Below are 20,907 nucleotides of genomic sequence, written 5' to 3' on the forward strand. Positions count from 1 at the left end.
ACCAGGAGGTCCCCAGATAACTTGCTGTGTTTAGAAAACGCATCCCCCTCACCCCAGCTGACTCTGGGTTTCTCTAGTAATGCCTGATTTTCCATGAAGCATGATTTTAAATATCCCTCTCTTCTTCATTTAATTGTTTAGATCAGGGGTTGGCAAACTATGGCCTGTGTGCCAAATCCAGCCCATTGCTTGTTTTTCTATGATCCATGAGCTAAGAATGGATTTTACATTTTTGAGTGGTTGAAAAAAAATCAAAAGAAGACACAAGGAATTCAAAATTCAGGGTACATAAATACAGTGTTATTAGAACACAGTCATGCCCACTCATTTAGGTATTGTCTGTGGCTGCTTTCACTACAATTGTGGAGTGAAATTGTTGTGACGGAAACTCTAAAATATTTAGTATCCAGTCCATTATATAGAAAAAGTCTGCTGACCCCTGGTCTAGATTATGTTTTTGTGTCTGCATGCCAAAATCGTGTGACTTGGTGAACTTTTGAAAATGATATATATTTGCAGGTATGGTGATGTTTCCCAAATAAGTTGGACCAGCTTTTTTCCCCAGATGTTTGTCAGATACCTAATTAGATGCACAGCTTTTCAGGGACATGTAACAAAATACTCCTGACATGGTACTTCAGGACCTTGCTCACAAATGGATTCTAGGACATTGCCAGCATTTCAGTAAAAGCATCTAGTGTCCTACAGCAGATTGTCTTATCTTAGAAATCGGAACCTCTGAATTCAATTAAAAGATATTCTCCTTTTCTGAATTTGCTCTAATTGTATCTCTCAATATTGTATGTATAATATCTATGTGTTAATCTCGGATGGATGTTTGAAATTTCTATTCAAGACCTTTGAGTTGTTTATTTTCCCTCCCTCTTGCTCTGTCATTCCTCTTCCTTTCTCCTGGTGTTTAAGCAAAGAATTTTATGATCTGAAAAAGTAAGTGTGACCTTTTTCTTCTCTCTGATGTTCTTTGTTTCTCTCTGCTTGACTTCTGGTTAAAGAGAAAAAATCCCTTTAGACATTTTAATACTGAATTAGTGTCAGAGAAGGAATTATCTTTGAAAATACCAGGCTCTTCTAGGACTGGTGTGACTTTTTGGCTGCTTTGGATAAGAGAAGCCAGAAGTCAGAATGTCATTAGGTTTCAGTGGGAGTGTGGAGAACATAAAATTGCCTGATCTCATCTAAGCAATGGAGAGAAGACATTTTTGTACTCATGAAAATTGAATAGGTTTAGATGGGGGAGTGTATTGACTCACCACAGTTCCCATCAGCTGTTTGACTGTTTAGACTTGTATCTAAAATTCTGTCTCCTGTTTTTAAATTTTTTCTTAATTATATCTTTTGCATACTCTTAATCTTCGGTTAGATCATTTTTTTCTGCCCATTTAATTTTCTAGCCTCCCATGAAGCTCACAAAATACAGAGAATATGTTTCAGTTCTTGGAATCACTTTGTTATATATCCAGCAACAATCCTAAGAACTTTTTCTGGGGGTTTTAGACTCATTGTGGTTTTTCAATTTAATTTCAGCTGTCAGTGGTGTATGGTTGTAATTTCTAAATAGCTTTCTAGTCCCCCCTCCCATTTTGTTCACATCATTTTCCTTGCTCCCATCATTTTGGGTTTCAGAATAAATACAGGGTAAGAAAAACAAATAGAGAAAACATTCCGTTGTATGATAAAGAACAAGATAATTTTGGAAATGCTGTCGGTACCTCATAAGTAAAAATTATATACACCTCATTCTCTGTCCTTGGGATTAGGGTTTGCAACCTGATTGATAGGCTTTGAGAAAGCTCAAGAGATCTTTGAACATAAAGAAATTGTATTTGTTGTTTAACCTGTTTGATTATCACTGAGCATTATTGCTGGGGTTAAGCGCTCAGTTGCTCTATCTTGTCTGACTCTTTTGTGACCCCATGGACTGTAGGTCACATAGCCAGGCTGCTATGTCCATGGGATTTTTCAGGCAAGAATACTGGAGTGGGTTGCCATTTGCACCTCCAGGGGCTGGGGGTAAGGCTGCAGTGTAATACTGCTTTCAAGATTTTGCAGGTTCTTTATACATAATATTTGCACAGAACTGGAAATTCTAAAATTTTAACACAGATCTTTCATTTCCACTTCAAGAGATTTATCCTACAGAGAGATTTGCATGACCCTGTGAAGATGTGGAGAGATGTGTATATGAGTGTATTGGGGAGAGGTGGGGTTGTCACTGTGACTGTTTATAAATAGTAATAAAAGGGACAGAACCTCAATGCCCACCAGTAGGGTAGAACCAGCCATTAAAAGCAAGGAAGTTTATTAATAAGGAAATATCCATGTATCTCCAGAGAGCTTTTTATAACTGCTTATGGACATCTTTGTCTCCTCCCACCACCCCCAAAACCCAAGCCCACCAGAGAATCACTATACATATACATACATAAGAGAAGTGCTACTATACTATACTACACGATACTATACATAAGAGAAGGGCTACTCGTGTTAGTGTGTGGTACCTTTAAATAACGTAAAGGAAGATCAGATTATGAACCAGTGGGCTGGTGATGCTAGTTCACACAAGCCCTCCTGGTCCCAAGGTATCCTGAGCCCCAACCTTGAGTGAAAGCTTCTACTCCCCCATCTTCCACACCCACAATCTCCCTAAATATCAACCACAACAAAAACTGACTAGATCCTGATGAAGTAGCAGAAGTTAAGCCAGGAGAGCTATGGGAAAATAAGAAAAAGGGCAATTCCAAGAAACCTGAGATGGCTGCTGGTACCCCACAAGGGGTTTATAAAAGGATGAGAGGCTTTGGAGGTTAAGACGGGCTTTAGCTGTGGCAACAAAAGCTACTAAAGATAGAGGGCACTTCTAAAGAAAGAATTCTGTGATCATGGACTTGGACTGCTGTCATAGAACTTTTACTCCCATCAGTTATCATAGCTAGCCTGAGTTTTATAGATCATCTTGTCCATCTCTTTTGCAGTCAAGGAGACTAAAGGCACACAGCCTGCTCCTGGCTCATAGCTAGTGTTTTCCTGGATTTTGCGACTGTGCTAAGTTGTAAAACTGGAGACATAACGTGGTAGTTGGAGATTGTATTTTACAGAAGGAAAGGAAGCTGGACTGTTACTTTCCTCCTTTCTGGAGGGTATTTACTCTTTCAAGGATAGTGAAATGATGGTTGAAGTTGGAAGCAATGTTCTTGTGGCCCAGGCACCCTGATCTGGTGAAGGGCTCTATTTACGGTTGCCCCCACGTGAGGTATCAGTGTTGCACTGCTCCTCAGGACCTGGGCACCTTCTGAGGTAGGGAGTGCGAGGGTTTGGATTTGTTCTCCGCTGTTCACAGGAGTTAGAATGTAGTGTGCATACAGTTGCTCCATGTCTGTCTTCAGCAGATGTTCAAAGTCCCTGCTCTGTGTCAGACACTTTTAAAACAGACAAAAATCTTTGCCGTCTTGGCCTTTACATTCTAGCAGAGGGAGACAAACCAAACATTTAAATAAAACAGATGGAATGTGAGGTGGGGATAGGGAATCCCAAGGTGAGAGTCAGGTGTTGGCAGTTTTAAGTAGGGGTGAGTGGGGGGAACCCTCAGTAGAAGGGGACATCTGAGCAAGAACCTGGCCGTTGGAGAGGGAGCCATTGTTTCCGGTGGAGGGAGTGGGTGGCTAGGGCCTGGTCTGTGCGGTGGGAGCACGCAGGGTGTGTGGGGAGATGAGGAAGGGGCAATGCGGAGAAGCATAGTAAGCTGGGGGCTGTCGTGAGGATGAGGTTGGAGAGCCAGGGGGGTCCACACAGCCCATGGCAAGGACTTTGACTTTCATCTGACTGAAATGGGCTTGGCTCGCAGTTGTCATAAAGTCCTGCTTACTTTATCCCAGCTGGTGTGGAGTGCTACCTTGATGTCATCCCAGGTTCTCCTTGGGGTCTGGCATCCACCTAAATTTTTTAAAATGAGATTTAATCACCAGTTTATTTTTATGGCAGGGAGAGTTGGTAAACAAATACTGAAACAAATTGGGCGTCTTCTGTTACCTTTTTCTTGGTATCTGTAGGAAGATTACTGGCCAGAGTTGGAGTCTCAGAGTAATTAAGGTTGTCAGGAGTGGGGTGGAGAGGGTAAAGCTTCAGTCAGCTCTACGCTGCTGTGCCGAGTATCATGAGGCTGGGACGAGCAATAGGGTAGGTTTCTAATAGCAGGGAATTTATAGCTGAGTTGGAGGAAGAACCGTAAAGCCTTCCATAAGGAAGGTCAAAGTGTGTCAACCAGGGCCATACTCTGGATGTACAGAGTTAACTTATATGGAACAGTTGTTGTATGGCAGAAACTAACAATGTTGTAAAGCGGTTATCCTCCAATTAAAAATAAATTAGAAATACATAACCTATTTTAAAAATTTAAAAAAGTACATTTGTTAATTGTGTGATATACAGAAAAAATCATGGAGAAAGAAGGAAGGTTAATGAGGGGTGGATTATGTAGGAGTGGGAGACCAGCCACTTGGTTTTGTTGTATCTTTGTCCCTAACACTGATGTAAGTAGGCCTCTTATCTTAGTGTGAGGTTTTAGTGCACTAAATGCTTCCTCATCCTGTCTACCTTTTTTGAGTAACTTGTGAAATTCAGATACGTCTGTGCAGTGCTGCCATGCTTTTGTTTACTAATGGATTATTTTAGCTGCTGGGTAATTAATGAGCTTTGCTAGAACCACAAAGGCATAATTCCTGGTGGCCCAGCAGTAAAGAATCTGTCTGCCAATGCAGGAGACACAGGTTCAATCCCTAGGTTGGGAAGATCTCCTCGAGAAGGAAATGGCAGCCCACTCCAGTATTCCCAACTGGAAAATCCTATGGACAGAGGAACCTGACAGGCTACAGAGTTGGACACGACCCAGTGACTAAACAACAAACAGCAAAGCCCCACAAAGACTTATTGTGTGTGTATTAACACATATGCTGAGGTGCTTCACTGGCAGGATTGGGACCAGAATCTGGGTGTTGTGCTTTAGCTTAGTACTCAGCTACTTGGAGTTACACTGTTTCACAGTAGGAACAAAAATCATGACATAATCTTCTTTGCAGTGTACTGGCGTGGGGAGTGTCACCGGGGTTTGACTCTTAATTCCTCAGAGTGTCTCTTACAGGACTGGCTGGACCCTGGCCCAGAACAAGCTATTCAACAAGATCCTCAAAGCCCTGCAATCTGACCGGCTTGCCCGCTTGGCCAATGAAGGGGTAAGACTCCAGAAACCTGCCCCCAGCGGGCTTTCCCTCGCTCAGGCCTCTCTGACTGACTCATCTGTTGGGCACCCACCCCCCGCGTCCCCCCAACCCCAGTTGCTAACAAGGTGACCCTCAGACTGTTCCCTCTGCTTCCACCGTCAGGCTTGTAATGAGCCCGTGCTGCGTCGTGTTGCTGTGGACAAGTGTGCGAGGAGAGTGCGGCAGGCTCTAGCAAGTGTGAGCTGGGACACCAAGCTGATCCAGTGGCTGCACACCACCCTGGTGGAAACCCTGAGTCTGCCCATGCTGGCAGCCTACCTGGATGCTCTGCAGACGCTGAAAGGGAAGGTGAGGCTGTGATGGGCGTCTGCCCTGTCCTGGGGTAGCTGGCCTCTGCTGTGGATTCAGTAAGCGGGATTGGGCTGGGTCATTGCCTGGTGAGTCTGGAGGACGTGACTGAAGCTAATGTGCTTGCTATTGAAAACAGGAGACATGGTGTCATTTCACGTTTTCATTTGGCATAATGTCTTTAGCCCTCCTGTCTCTACGATGAGGTGTGGCACCCCTAAACCAGAGAACATGTTTAGCCTCTACAGCCCTGCAACTTGTGGTTTGAGGTGAGGTGAGAAAGGAGAAGACAGATGAAGGGTTTACCGGGGAGGAGTGTTGAGAGAGGAGGAAGACGCAGACTCCCGGGGAGCTGAGGGTGTGGGGTGGGGCAGGGGAGGTGCTGGGAGCAAGGAGCACAGGGGCCGACGCCTCGGTCTCTCCTCACTATGACAAGCCTTCGGTAGCAACACTCGGACTTGACTCATTCTTTATAAAGCGTCGTTACATTTCCCCACTCTCTTACTTTGACAGTATTGCAGTCACACTGCTTTCCTTTATGACTGTAGTTTACTGTGGTTGTAGTTACTGCACTGGACTGTGTTCAGTGTGATGGAGTACTGGTTCTGGATGCAGACTGCCTGGCTGATCCTGTCATCACTAATTAGCTTTGTAATCTTGGGTTAACACCTCAGTTTCCTCATCTCTAAAAAATGGCTGATTATAATATCTGCCTCGGACTTTTGTGATAATTTGTTAATCTGGATAGAATGCTTGGCACAAAGTTTGGCACATAGGAAACCCAGGGTAACTGTTAGTGATTTATAAGTGGTACCATTATATTTAGTGTGTTTTTTGCTCCAGCATGTCCTCAGATAACTTGGATTAATTCAGTTTTTTACTTTTGTGGGTTTTTTTCTCCTTTGCAAGCAGCTGGCCAGCAACTTTCCCCATCCATATTCCCCAAATTCCCAGACTTAGTGTTTACTATCTGTTTGTAAGTTGAAGGATGCTGAGTTTGTTTGAAAGCAAAAGAAGACTGGTTTAGCTTCTGGAAATAAAACTCAGGACTAGATGCATTGATGAAATGCATGGTAGGAATTTGACATTAATTTGTACATTCTGCCTTTGGAAAGAGAATAGCACCAGTGAATCTACTCTAGGGGACCAGTGCAGTCGTGCCCAGAGTCCATTTCCCTGATTCTCTGTGTGCCAGTGGGCCTTGGAGGTCTTTTTCCTCATAATGAAGTTGTCACTGCTTTCCAACTGAAGTTATTGTCTGGATGTTCCCAACAAATACGTGTTTTGTGTCTCCAGTGTGCCGGGTGTTGGGGTGAGCAAAACAAATTCTCCTCTGATGGAGCTGATTTTCTTGTGGAGAAAGAGACAGATGAAAAGATGGCCCCAAACTTCCCCCTGTGCTGCTCCTCTGCAGTGGGCACCCTGGCTCACGTGTGAATAGGGGGTGGCAAGGGCACAGCGTGGATATGGAGCCAAGATGGCCCCTGCCAGAGGGCAGTGGTTTGTAGTCCAGCATTCTGCCTATGGAAAGAGGAGAGCGTTGCTGAGTCTGCTCTGGGGGACTGCTCTGGGTGTAGCCGTGCCCAGAGTCCACTTCTCAGCTTTTCTTTGCATGCCCAGGATGCCTTGGAGGTCATTTCCCTCGATGAAGTTGGCACTGCTTTCCAGCTGAAGTTATTGTGTGGGTGCTCCCAAGAGAATGAAGTAGTGTTCAGGTTTATTGAGCATCACGGACCACTGGTGGCACTCCACAGGCGTTCCGGGTGCGTGCTGCTGCTAAGTCACCATGTGGGGCAGCTGGGGTGGCAGAGGACGCTCACTCAGCAAGGGCCCAGACTGCGAGGCGCTCTTCTGCGCTCAGCGGTGTCTCTCCTGTCAGGCTCTTGTCTTCCTATGACTGTTAGATTCACAACACATATTTAGTTGTTCCCCAAACTTCTAATGTACCTGCTGGATGAAATTGTCAGTGAATGGGGTCACGCTCTAGGCCCAGTTACTTTCACCATCAGACCTGTTATAAAGGGAGCAGAGAAGCTATGGGCCCATCCTCTTCATTGTCTGCTGAGAGTGATTCTGTGCTGGAGAGAACAGGGATGCTTGGTCTGCCTAGCTTCATTCAGACAGAGGAGTCTGAATGTTCTGTATTTACAAAAAAGTGAGTTTCAAGGCTTTGTCATTTCAGAGGTGTACTCTACTATGTGTGTGTTCGTGTGTGCACGCACACACGCTGTGTGCTCAGTCATGTCTGACTCTGCGATCCTGTGGGCTGTAGCCCGCCAGGCTCCTCTGTCCATGGAATTCTCCAGGCAAGAATACTGGAGTGGGCTGCCATTTCCTACTCCAGGAGATCTTCCTGACCCAGGGATTGAACCTGCATCTCTTGCAGTGGCAGGTGGGTTCTCTACCACTGAGCCACTGGGAAAACTGTCAGATAAAAGTTTTTAAAATCTAGTATTCAGTCAGATCCTCTACCTCTAGGTGTTGAGTGGCTCACAGTGACAAAATATCAATTAGTTTTAAAGAAACACCCAGTTTAGGGTGAAGATCCTTTGCAGTTTGACACTGTCCTTTGTTATTAGCCTATATCCTCCTATTTCCTTACTTGAATTCTTGACTTCAGGCCATCTGTGCCTGGAGTGAGCCCTGGACTTTCTTGCTTATATCTGGTGTCTGTTTAGAAAGCTTTTCCCTATCTTTTATTGGAATTCTTCAGAGTGCATCTCACTTCGCATGTGGTATCTTCACTTCCCTCTTCTCTGTTGGATGGTTCAGATCACAGCAGTGAGGCTTCTGTTTCTTTATGGCACTTACCAGCCCCTCCTCTCTAGTTATTTGTGTGCTTGTCTTCATAAATTGTAGATTAAATTCCTTTGCAGTCAGCACTAGCCTGGTGCCTTGTAACAGCAGTGTTGCATCAGTGTTTGTTTCCTGAGTTAAACTGAGACAGCCTCATGGGTAAAATAGTCCCCTCATTTTTGTGTAGAGCTCTTTTTAGTCTTGCTCTTTTAAAATTAGAAACACTGTCCTTTCTTGTCATTTCCAGAAATAACTTATCTTCTTGTGCTATCTTCAAGCTTTTTATTTTAATTGAAATATAATTGACATACAGGATTTCCCTGTTGACTCAGATGGTAAAGAGTCTGCCTGCAATGCACTGTTCGATCCCTGGGTCAGGAAGATCTCCTGGAGAAGAAAATGGCAACCCACTCCAGTATTCTTGACTGGAGAATTCCATGGACAGAGGAGCCTGGTAGACTACAGTCCATGAAATCGCAAAGAGTCTGACTCAACTGAGCAACTAACACACACACACACACACACACACACACACACACACAATTGACATTTATTGACAAGTACACAATACGTTTCAATATTTGTATGTGTGGTAAAGTGATTACCACAATAAGTCTAGTTAACATCTGTCACTGTACATAGTGAAATTTTTTTTCTTCTGATGAGAATTTTTAAGATTTATTCTTGTAGCAGCTTTCAAATATGGAGTATAGTATTATTAACTATAGTCATCATGCTGTATATTACATCCCTTGACTTTATTTATTTCATACTTTTTTATCCCTTTTACCGATTTTACTAATCTCCTATCCCTTCCCTCTGAAAGCCACCAGTCTGTTTGTATCTATGAGTTTGGTTTTTGTTTTGTTTTTCCATATTCCACATACACATTAGATCATATGATATTTGTCTTTTTCATCTGACTGACTTCACTTAGCACAGTGCCCTCAGGGTCCATCCATGCTTTTGCACATGGCAAGATTTCCTTTTTATGGCTGCATAATATTCCATTGTGTATGTATTGGATGTTTTCTTTATCCATTCATCCATCACTGGGCACTTAGGTTGTTTTCATATCCTGCCTGTTGTAAATAATGCTACAGTGAAGATGGGGGTGCATATATCTTTTTGAGTTAGTGTTTTTGTTTTCTTCTGGTAAATGCCCAGAAATGGAATTCCTGGATTATGTGGTAGTTCTGTTTTTAATTTTAGGAGGAACGTCTGTTAGTGTTTTTCATAAAAGTTGTACCAGTTTACATTCTCACCAAAATGTACAAGGGTTTCCTATTCTCCACATCCTTGCCAGCATTTGTTAATGTCTGTCTTTTTTGATAATAGCTACTCTAACAGGTATGAGATGATATCTCATTGTGGTTTTGATTTGTATTTCCCTGATGATTAGTAATTTCGAGCGTCTTTTCATGTATAGTATATAAGATCTGTATATCTTCTTTGGAAAAATGTCTATTCAAATCTACCCACTTCTTTTTTTTTCAAATCTACCCACTTTTTAATCAGACTGTTTTACTGGTGTTGAGTTGCATGAGTTCTTTGTGTATTTTGGATATTGACCCCTTATCAGATACATGACTTGAAAACCTTTTCTCCCTTTCAGTAAGTTGCCTTTCATTTTGTTGATGTTTGCCTTTGTCTTGCAGGAGCCGTTTAGTTTGCAGTTCCACTTGTTTGTTTTTGCTTTTGCTGCCTCACTTTTGGTGTCAGATCCAAGAAAATATTGCCAAGACTGACATCAAGGAGCTTACTGCCTATGTTTTCTTACAGACGTTTTATGGTTTTAGATCTTCATTCAAAATCTTTAATCCATTCTGAGTTAATTTTTGTGTATAAGGTAACATGATGGTCCAGTTCATTCTTTTGCATGTAGCTATCCGGTTTTCTCAATACCACTTACTGAAGGGACTGCCCCTCCCCCGCTGTGTCTTCCTGGCTCCTGTGTCCTAAGCTAATTGGCTGTGCACGCCTGAGTTTACTCTGGGCTCTCGGTTCTGTCCCACTCCTCTGCGTCTGCTTTTGTGCCGCTACCATACTGTTTTGATTACTGTAATTTTGTCAAATAGTTTGAAATCAAGAAGCATGATGCCTCTAGCTTTGTTCCTTTTTCTTAAGATTGTTTTGGCTATTTAGGGCCTTCTGTGGTTCCATACAAATTTTAGGATAATTTGTTCTATTTCTGTAAAAAATGCCATTGGAATTTTGATAGGGATTGCATTGAATTTGTACAGTATATTGTGTTTGGGTAGAATGGACATTTTAACAATATTAATTCTTCTGATCTGTGAGCGTAGACTGTCTCCGTTTGTTTGTGTCTTATTCAGTTTCTTCAGTCAATGTCTCACAGCTTTCAGGGTATGGGCCTTTTACCTCCTTAGTTACGTTTAACCAGGGAAGCCCTAGTTAAATTTATTCCTAACTATTTAATTCTTTTTGATGCATTGTAAATGAGCATGTTTTCTTAATTTCTCCATTATTATTTAGAAATGCAACAGATTTTTGTATATTGATTTTGTATCTTGCAAATTCACTGAATTCATGTATTCTAATGGTTTTTCTGGTGTCTAGGGTTTGCTGTATGTAGTATGATGTCATCTGCAAATCTGTAGTTTCACTTCTTCCTTTCTAATTTGAATGCCTTTTAGTTCTGTTTCTTGCCTAATTGCTCTAGCTAGGACTTCCAGTACTGTGTTGAATAAAAGTGGTGAGAGTGGGCATCCCTGTCTTGTTCCTCATCCTAGAGGGAAAGCTTTCAGTTTTTCACTGTTGAGCTTGATGTTAGCTATGGGCTGAACTTTTCCCACCTGCATCACCATAGTAGTTTTTATTCTTATTTCTCAAAAAAATTTTATTTGCTTTTGGCTGTGCTGGGTCTTTCTTGCTGCATGGGCTTTTCTTTAGTTGTGGTGAGCGGGGCCTTCTCTTAACTGTGGACATTTTTACTTTTTGCGGGCAGTATGAGATTCACACAGACATTTCTTTTCAGGGAAGCATCAGCAAGTCTGTAATCTCTATTTACACATCTCTGAGGTCACATTTTTGGTAAATTGTAATGACGTAATGTGGAACCACTGATATGGAGAGCAAACTGAAATTACACAGATTTTTCAGCTTCGTTGGGGGTGGTTAGTGTCCCAAGCCCGTGTTTTTCAAGGGTCAACTGTATACACAGTATAGTAGGCTGTATTACTTGGGGCATAGTAACAAATTTCTTCAATACTCCAGAGCTTGAAGGCAGTATACTAGAAGAAAACGCAGAGTTTTATTTTGTTTTTAACTTACAAAATCAACTGATGTTCGTTGAGGAAATTTAGAAAATACAGAAGGAAAGGAAGAAGCTTCTTCATATCTCCATAAAGTTTATTATTAACATTTTGGCATGTTCTCTTACTGTATTTTTCTTAATTAGAGATGATTTTTATATTTTCTGTTTTACCTTTAACATTTTAGCAGGTGACTTTCCTATATTACTATAAACTGTTTTAAACATTTTAAATTTAATCCATAATATCTGGTTATGTGGATAATTTGCTTGACCACTTCTTGTACATGCCTTTATGTTGTTTCTACTCTCTATTACTGAGAATGAATTTATCTTTTGCTTACCCCCTACCCCCTGTGTGTGTGTGTGTGTGTGTGTGTGTGTGTGCGTGCGCATGCGTATGTGCGCACATGTGTTTCTGATACAGAGTTTTAGGAAAGGGATAGGAATAAGTTTAAGTCTCTCAATGCATATCACCAGATTGGTTTCCAAAGGACTGTATCCATTTACCTTTAATGATGGAACGTGTGTTTTTAGGCATCCTCTTGTTTGTACTTGTTCTTGTGAGGAAAGTCTGAGAGGCGTCATTGGAATCTGCCCTTGGCTCACAGTGGGGCTGTGTCCTCCCACCTGACCCTGGTATTGGGGTCTCCTGCCTCACACTGGAAGTGTCCTTATTCTCCCTTGCTTCTAGATCCCCACCTTGATTGACCGGATGCTCGTGTCCTCCAATACAAAGACCGGGGCTGCAGGAGCCGAGGCCTTGTCCCTCCTACTGAAGAGGCCCTGGGACCCTGCCGTGGGGGTGCTTTCTCATAACAAACCAGTAAGTTGGACGTCCCTATGGCCCGTGAAGTTTGTTTTAGATTCCAATCTAAACATTTGGCATCTAAACCTTGGCAAGAGGATAATAAATGGCGTATTTAACTGTGTTCACTAATAACTGGCCGTGTGTCATGCTTAACATAGTTTCCTGAGCAAATCCACATTGGCGAGGATAAGATAGGTCGTGGGGTACGTGGGGTTCCGTGGGGGAGCCTCCCTCACTCACTGGCTCTCTGATGGGGTCTTACTCTGTAGAGCAAACTCCCCGGCTCTCCTCTCATCCTCATCGCCTCCTCCGGGCCGTCGAGCTCCGTGTTCCCCACCTCACGCCGCCACCGCTTCTGGCAGTCTCAGCTGTCCTGCTTGGGCAAGGTATGTGGGGGGCGGGGGGCGGCTTCAGAGGCCAACGCGGGCTCATTGCTCAGTGCACTTAGTACACTCCTTAGTGTACAGGAAGCGGGGGCCGAGATGCAAGGCGGATGAGCTTGAATGTGGAGCATCCTCCAAGTCTCTGGAGTGCTGATGGTGCTTATCCAGGGTTGGAGGGTTTAGGGGAGGCTAAGCAGACTGGAGAAACGATGATCGGGGACTGAGCTCACGGCCTGGCAGCCTCTGTCTTTCCTTTAGGTCATCCCTGTCGCCACCCACCTGCTGAACAACGGGAGTGGAGTGGGAGTGCTGCAGTGTCTGGAGCACATGGTCGGGGCCGTGAGAAGCAAAGTGCTGGAGGTGAGGCTGCCCTCCGTCAGCTCCCCGCAGCACACCCGCATTCTGCGCCTGGCCGCGGCTCCTGTCTCACTCTCTGCTTTCTCTCCCCACCAAGGTTCACGGCCATTTCCCCCACAAGCCCATCATCTTGATTGGCTGGAATACAGGAGCTCTGGTGGCCTGTCACGTAAGTAACCCCATCTTCTTCAGAGGTTGTCTGGGGATAAGCTGCTGCTGCTGCAGATAGCTACTTTTGAGCCAGACACTGTGTTGACTGCTTTGCCTGCATCCTTGGATTTTAAACTGTGGGAGACAAACTTTGTTTTTTAACTTTATTGTGGAAAATGTTAAGCAAAAATTTAAAGGGAGGATAGACTAATGTAATAAACCCTTTGGGCTCCTTGTTAAGCCCTACCAGAAATCGGCTCAGAGCCAAGATCTTTTTCATCTTACCTCTGCCCATTTTCAGCTCCCTCCAGTTATTCTGAAAAAAAAAAAACACCAAGTATTTTGTTTATATATATTTTAGTGTGTAGCTAAAAGACGCTTACTTCTTGGAAGAAAAGTTGTGACCAACCTAGACAGTGTGTTAAAAAGCAGAGACATTACTTTGACAACAGAGGTCCATCTAGTCAAGGCTATAGTTTTTCCAGTAGTCATGTATGGATGTGAGAGTTGGGCTATAAAGAAAGCTAAGCACCGAAGAATTGATGCTTTTGAACTGTGGTGTTGGAGAAGACTCTTGAGAGTCCCTTGGACTGCAAGGAGATCCAACCAGTCTATCCTAAAGGAAATCAGTCCTGAATATTCATTGAAAGGACTGATGTTGACATTGAAATTCCAATACTTTGGCCACCTGATGTGAAGAACTGACTCATTTGAAAAGACCCTGATGCTGGGAAAGATTGAAGGCGGGAGGAGAAGGGGATGACAGAGGATGAGATGGTTGGATGGCATCACCGACTCAATGAACATGAGCTTGAGTAAACCCCAGGAGTTGGTGATGGACAGGGAGGCCTGGCGTGCTGCAGTCCGTGGGGTCGCAAAGAGTTGGACACAACTGAGTGACTGAACTGAACTGGGCACTGTCTATTAAGGTCAAAAGGGAGAGGTTTTCTTCACATAAGGGATAAGAGCAGCATTTGTATCCTCTTAGTTGCATTTGTTCTTAGTGGAGGAAAAAGGAAGGACTCAAGCCTTGCAAATTGCCATGATGGAAGCATTAAACCTCCCATCCTCCCAGAGGTTCGGGTGGGGTCCCCTGAGGGCCCCAGTTCTCTCAGTGGGGGCTGCTGGTGTAACCAGACATCCTGTGTTCTGTCTTCTTACTGCCCTACTGTGTGGCTGGTACACCTGTGTCGTCGCCTGGGGGGTTGGTTGTGTCATCACCTCGGGGGTCATGTCATCACCTAGGAGCTACAGCAGGGGAGGAGGAGGTGGGACTGGCTGGTGGATTCTGGGTAGGATGTAGCTGTGGTGAAGTCAGTTGAGCTTGAGGCAGACCATGCCATTATTTGCAGGTGTCGGTGATGGAGTACGTCACTGCTGTTGTCTGCCTTGGGTTTCCTCTGCTTACCGTGGATGGCCCCAGAGGGGTAAGCGCGGGGTCTGCGGGTTGCCGGGTCACCGGCAGGCAGGAGGACGGGAGGACGAGCCTGCCCCTCCTAGGTTGCTGCTCAGGGACCACAGCTGCCCGGTGGACTATCTTGAGTGGACTTGCCAGGCAATGTTCAGCAAGTATGAACTGGCTGACTGTAAAACCGGGACCTGTTTAGGATGTGGACGATCCTCTCTTGGATATGAAGACTCCAGTCCTCTTTGTCATCGGTCAGAACTCCCTGCAGTGCCACCCTGAAGCCATGGAGGACTTCCGGGAGAAGATTCGGGCGGAGAACAGCTTGGTGGTGGTTGGGGGAGCTGATGACAATCTCAGGTGGGTGGGGTCCCTGGGCGATGCCAGAGTGCCATGTTGGAAGGATGCTTACAAGGTGGTGATACAACTATGCCCAACCTAGTTCAGTGAAAGGGGGGCATTAAAAAACTTAAAAAAATTTTTGGACTAAGATTTCTAAAATGTTGCAAAAACTGTACCAAAAAATTCTATATAATGTTCACCCAAATTTCCCAAATGTTAACATCTTGCATAACCAAAAAGTAATTATCAAAGCTGGGAAGTTAACATGGATATGATACTGTAATCTAGTTCACAGACTCGGATTTCATCACCATGTACTGACACTCCTCTCGTCCTGGACCGAGTCCAGATCTCACGTGGCTATCGGTTGCTGTGCCTCCTCAGCCTCCTCTAATGGGGCGCTGCTCCTCAGTCTGTCTGTCATGACCTGGGTACCTTTTAGGAGTGCTGTTTTGTAGACTGTCCCTCAGGGTAGGGTTTGACACTGTCTCGTGATTAGGTTGAGGGCACGCTTTTGGCAGGAATGCATGGGGCTCATGCTCCCTTAGTGTGTCCTCGGGCTGCGTGGTGTTGCTGTGTCTTGTTACTGGCGAGGTCACCGCTGATCACGTAGTTAGGGTAGTATCTGCCAGGTTTCTCTGCTCTTGATGTTTTTCCCTTTGGAGTTAGTCATCATCTGGTGGGGAGAAGATATTTCAAGATGCTGTAATCATAGTCTTTGCCATTGGGCTTACACTGGGGTAGGCATTTCTTTACATTTTCTTCCTTATTGAGGATGAATGTGAACAAAGATTTTATTTGCATTAGGCATCCTTTTATATATTTTGTAGTATAAACAACCAGAGTTTGGAATTGATTTTAGGGGGCCATGTTTAGTCATTGAGATGCCCATTCTTCCCTTCTGGGTCTGCCAGCGGGGCTTTTAGTTACATTTTCATGAAATGTACTGAAAAAGAGATGGTGTCATTTATTGGTGTTGGGTCTTAGGTGTTAGCTTCCTGTGAATGTTTTAACTGAGAGCTTAGGGTGAGTGCCTGTTCCCGCCTGTCCTGTCGGTTTCTCACCCAGAGATCCTCTGGAGAACGCCTCCTGGCCTTTGTCATCTGACAGCTTCTTGTGGACCCAGAGTCTAATCCTTGGGTGCTCGGGGCAATGCTTGCTTGTAAATACATTCTTGCTTGTTAATTCAGACATTCTTACCTGTAGGAGAATAGACTGTTGAGTCGTGGTGAGGGAGTGGGAGGGGTGAAAATGCCTTTTGTTAGAGTCGCATCATGAGGCTGCTTGTGAGACGTATTTGCATGGTGCCGAGGGTGCTGGACTGAGAGTCAGGAAACCTCAGTTAAACCCTTGGCTCCTTTGCTTGGGTAAATCGCTTAAGTTCCGGGACTGGGTGTCCTCATGTGTAATACGAGCATGTTACATGACAGGGTTAGAGGCCAAAAACCAGTGAATTGGGGTCTCAGAATGTGGAGGCTCGGAATGTTGTTCTTCATCTTTTCACTTGGTGGCCTGTTTCTGTCTGTGCTGAGACCCCCCAGGCAGAAGCCAGGGGATTTAAGTCTGGCTTTCGAAGAGGAGAATGCAGCCAGCTGTGGTCAGTTTCTCTGATCGCTTTAGAACTAACCTGTGGCCACCTTTCCTAGTAATCTCATTTCAACAGCACCCAGAAGTCTCAGGGTTTGATACTGTCTTGGGGTACCTCAAGATGAGGTCTTAGCAATCAGATAGAGTTTACCTGTGAAGCCATAGGCGTAGGACTTCTGGAGTGAACAGTCCCAAGTACCTTCCATGTTTTCTTTGGTTCATTACCTATGTTGCTTTGTGTCATCCCCACAACTCCATGAGGAGGTGTTAGGGTTCCTCATTTTGCAGATGTGGAACCTGAGGTCGGAGAGGTTGCAGACCTGCCTGTAGGCTACCTTTATCTTCCTTCTTGGGTTTAGAAAAGCAACACAGAAGAGAAACCCATTCTTTTTTTTTTTTTCCATTTATTTTTATTAGTTGGAGGCTAATTACTTTACAGTGTTGTAGTGGTTTTTGACATACATTGACATGAATCAGCCATGGATTTACATGTATTCCCCATCCCGATCCCCCCTCCCACCTCCTTCTCCACCCGATCCCTCTGGGTCTTTCCAGTGCACCAGCCTCCAGCACTTGTCTCATGCATCCAACCTGGGCTGGTGATCTGTTTCACCCTTGATAGTATACATGGAGAAACCAATTCTTATTTACATTTGTTACTGTAGAATGTTTGGAAAGTAAACATTTCCTCTTTTTTGTCTCTTAGAATAAGCAAAGCAAAGAAGAAATCGGAAGGGTTGACTCAGAGCATGGTGGACAGATGCATTCAGGTACACAGTTGCTTTCCGTGGGTTTCTCAGCCGGGCTTGTCTGTAACCTTTTAGGCACGGTCTCCTGGGCAGCAGCATCCTTCTGACTCTGTGGAGGATTGGGTAGCCCCTGGGGCCTCTGGGGGACCTAAGTCATAAGCAAAGAAAAGGGGGAAGGGGGAAGGAGGGAGGGGAGGGGGAAGGAGGGAGGGGAGGGCAAAGGAGAGTAATGATCTAACATGTGAGCAAAGTGGGTGGGGAGGAAGGGTTTGCTGAGCAGTGGTAAAGTGTGACCGCCCCAGAACGCCACCCCGCACCCTGGGCACAGGACCTGGGCTCCTGTGGGTCCTGGCTGACGGTAGGGCTTGTGCCGGGCTTTGTGAAGTAGGCGGGACAGCACACTGATTTTGAAGCTGGGGTGACTCCATTTTAGTAGGAACTGTTGGGGAGCTTCCTGAGGCCTGGGCCTCTCCTTGCCCTAGGACGAGATCGTAGACTTCTTGACCGGGGTACTTACTCGTACCGAGGGGCACGTGGGCTCCGAGCCTCGGGATCAGGACGCCGAGAAGAAGAAGAAGCCCCGAGACATGGCCCGCAGAGACCTGGCCTTCGAGGTCTCGGAGCGGGGCAGTCGACCTGCGTCACCAGCTGCCAAGCTGCCTGCCTCCCCCTCGGGCTCAGAGGTAATGCAGGCAGATGGGGTGCTTTTGCTGGGGAGTCAGCAGAGTGGGTTCCTGTACTTCCCGGGGAGGGCTGCTGGCCTTGCCAGGCCTCGGAGTTCCTACAGGGAGAATCCCTGACTGGGGAACTCCAGGGGGACTTGATGATTGATAGTCCATCCAAATGACCTTGACTTGGCCCTTGTCCTTCTCAATCTACTCAGGATCTCTCCAGTGTGTCCAGCAGCCCCACCTCCAGTCCCAAGACCAAAGTGACCACAGTGGCATCTTCCCAGAAGTCCAGTCAGATTGGAAGCACCCAGCTGCTGAAGAGACACGTGCAGCGGACAGAGGCTGTGCTGACCCACAGACAAGCTCAAGGTGTGGCCGCCTGGCCCAGGAGCCTCTCTTGGCTTCTGCCTTCTCGGTTGACATCGTGTGGCAATTGGAAAGTATGGGCACCTGCCACTTTTTCCAGACATATTTGTCCATGCAGAATTAGGTTGTAATAAATACCGAGGGCTGTTTTCAAGGGTAAAATATGACACAAGGTCTATGCGTTGGTGTGACTGTGTGTTCCACTAATTATAACCTCGTCTTAGTATTTGGGCAAGTTCACCTTTATGAGCCGACTCCATGTAAATTGGCCTCAGATATTTTTTCTGACTCCCAGTTGGGGAAGCTGTGTCTTCTCTTCAGGCCCAGCCTTTCCTGCAGTCTGGGAGGTCTCCAGGTCCTGCAGACAGGGAGCTGACCGTGCTCATCAGATACCAGGGCAGCTCCAAAGCCTCGTGCCCACCCTTGAAGAGTTAAGATTCCTACACTGGGACTTCCAGTGATGTTTTTCAGGAATCTCTGGAGATAGGTTTTCAATTAGGCTGGGAAATACTTGTTCAGTTGAAGTTAGAGTTTGGAAAGCAGGGACCGTGATGTAAGAAGCTGCCCTGCCCCACTTTGATCCAGTCAGCAGTCCTGAGGTGAGGCCTCTTGGGTCTGGGCCAGGAGCGGGTATCATCCGAGAGTCTCCAGCTGGGGAAGAGGCGGCAGCCAGAGCTGGCTGTCAAGCAGACAGACTCTTCCGCTGCATTTCTTGTAGTGGAGCTGCAGGGTCAAGACTTAGACCGAGGCCCTTTACAAGGTTGCCCGGAGGTGGTTGTGAGTGTGAGTGGATCGATGGAGACACAAAAAGAGGCCAGGCCACTGAGATCCACATGGATGCTCTGTGACCCGCACCTTCCTCAGTGGTGGCCAGAGCCAAGTGGGCACTGTCCCCTTCGGCTTTTGATGAAGAGAGAGACAGCAGTGTGTGATGTTTCTGGAGGCAAAGACTAGTCAAGGCTGGAAGGCCTTCTGCAAGGCTGACTGGGGAGCTGGGTGGAGAACGGGACCCAGAGCGGCACGGAGGAGAGCCACAGCACAGCCGCCTGGCACAGGCAGAGCTCGCAGGCAGGGGGTGAGGACAGCTGGGGTTCCCGGGCCCTCGCCAGCGCCTCGCCCTCCTCTTGGCACTTGACTTGCTGTTGCTCATGGAGTCCGGGCCGTGGCCCCATGAGGCAGGTACATGCATTATTTCCAGTTTATGGATGACTCCAAGGAGCTGCTAAGTGGCAGAATCAGGTTTCAAATCCGTCAGTAATCCCAGGAAGAGCCCCTGTTGACCATTCTTCAGATCATTTTCACACCTTTTCTTACTCCTTCTCTCTCTCCTTTCCCTGGCTGGCTGTGATTCTGTAATTCTTTCTGATTCATTCCAGCTCAGTTTGCTGCTTTTCTGAAACAAAATATGCTGGTGAGGAAAGCTCTTCCTCCCGGCACCTCCTCCTGTCTCTTTGGTGAGTATCACTCCTCGCCTGCACCCTCCCCCTGCGGCTTCTCTCCTCCTCCCTCTCATCTCCTCCCCAGCCCTGCTTCTGTCTTGTCTCTGATCCCCCTGTTCTCTCCACGTCTTTCTCTTTGCTTTGCTGTCCTTTGGCTTACTCCGTAGTCTTTGCTTTCCCCTCTCACTCTGATCGCCTCTCACAGCGGTTTCCCCTTTTGTCCTTTTGTGTCTCACTGTGGTCCTTGGCTCTGCTTCTCCTGTGTGTGCCTGTGGGCATTGACTGCGAGCCTGCACCTCCCTGTGTTTCTCTCCTTGCCTCTGATTTCCTGCTTCCATCCTGGTCTCTGCAAGCGCTGAGCAGCATAACTATTATCTTCTTTCCCTTTTGCCCTCCTCCCTGTGCTGATTCTGGTCAGTGCATTCATCCCCTGAGCAGTCCTTCCTTTCCGCTGACGGCAGCCTCACTGTGGTCTGGAGGTTCCCTGTGGCCCCACACCAGCCTCCCCCATCACTCCCACCTCCCATTTTTCGTGTGAGTCCAGCCCTCTGTTTCCTTCCTCCTGCCTTTCTGCCCCTGATTGCCTATGCTGAGAAGGACTGGTCGTGCTTCTAAGTATAAAGAGGAGGGGATCTGTGAGCAAGGCTGAAGGGTAACTTAACAATCTGGGAGGCTTCGCTCTGTGCAGGATGTGTCTGTTTGATTTGGTGGACAGGGAGGCCCACGTGTGAACAGATGGCCTTTTTCAGTCCTGTTACCACTGACCTGGGGACTAGCCTGTGACGTGGGTAGTAGTAACAGGGTAGTAACGTGGGCCCCTGTTACTCTGTTACTTCAGGGCCGGAACTGTAAAGTCGTCTCAGCTATGATGCCCCCGCGCCTAGTAGTTACTCAGAGCCAGCCTGGAGTCCTGGTGATAGTCCTTCTCATGGTCAGCATTCGGCAAACAGACCCTCAGCCTGGGCCCTGAGGGGACTCGGAGCTCTGGGGACATC

At 46.1% G+C, this 20,907-nt stretch overlaps 1 protein-coding gene across 3 annotated transcripts in view; it reads left to right on the forward strand.

Moving 5' to 3' along the window:
• KANSL3 (KAT8 regulatory NSL complex subunit 3) overlaps positions 1 to 20,907 on the forward strand; it is a 41,454-nt gene that overhangs the window by 9,533 nt on the left and 11,014 nt on the right. For 2 of the 3 annotated variants that reach the window (XM_043918706.1, XM_043918707.1), the window contains exons 4-15: positions 5,156 to 5,246; positions 5,397 to 5,582; positions 12,347 to 12,478; positions 12,733 to 12,849; positions 13,105 to 13,206; positions 13,301 to 13,372; positions 14,706 to 14,780; positions 14,961 to 15,118; positions 17,394 to 17,457; positions 17,919 to 18,119; positions 18,320 to 18,476; positions 19,850 to 19,927. In XM_043918706.1, the coding sequence (XP_043774641.1) occupies positions 5,156 to 5,246; positions 5,397 to 5,582; positions 12,347 to 12,478; positions 12,733 to 12,849; positions 13,105 to 13,206; positions 13,301 to 13,372; positions 14,706 to 14,780; positions 14,961 to 15,118; positions 17,394 to 17,457; positions 17,919 to 18,119; positions 18,320 to 18,476; positions 19,850 to 19,927 (1,433 nt within the window). The remainder of the gene's footprint in view (positions 1 to 5,155; positions 5,247 to 5,396; positions 5,583 to 12,346; positions 12,479 to 12,732; positions 12,850 to 13,104; positions 13,207 to 13,300; positions 13,373 to 14,705; positions 14,781 to 14,960; positions 15,119 to 17,393; positions 17,458 to 17,918; positions 18,120 to 18,319; positions 18,477 to 19,849; positions 19,928 to 20,907) is intronic. The other variant, XM_043918708.1, reaches the window with a different exon arrangement.

This window comes from Cervus elaphus, chromosome 11 (assembly GCF_910594005.1).
Source record: "Cervus elaphus chromosome 11, mCerEla1.1, whole genome shotgun sequence".
NCBI classification, from domain to species: Eukaryota; Metazoa; Chordata; class Mammalia; order Artiodactyla; family Cervidae; genus Cervus; species Cervus elaphus.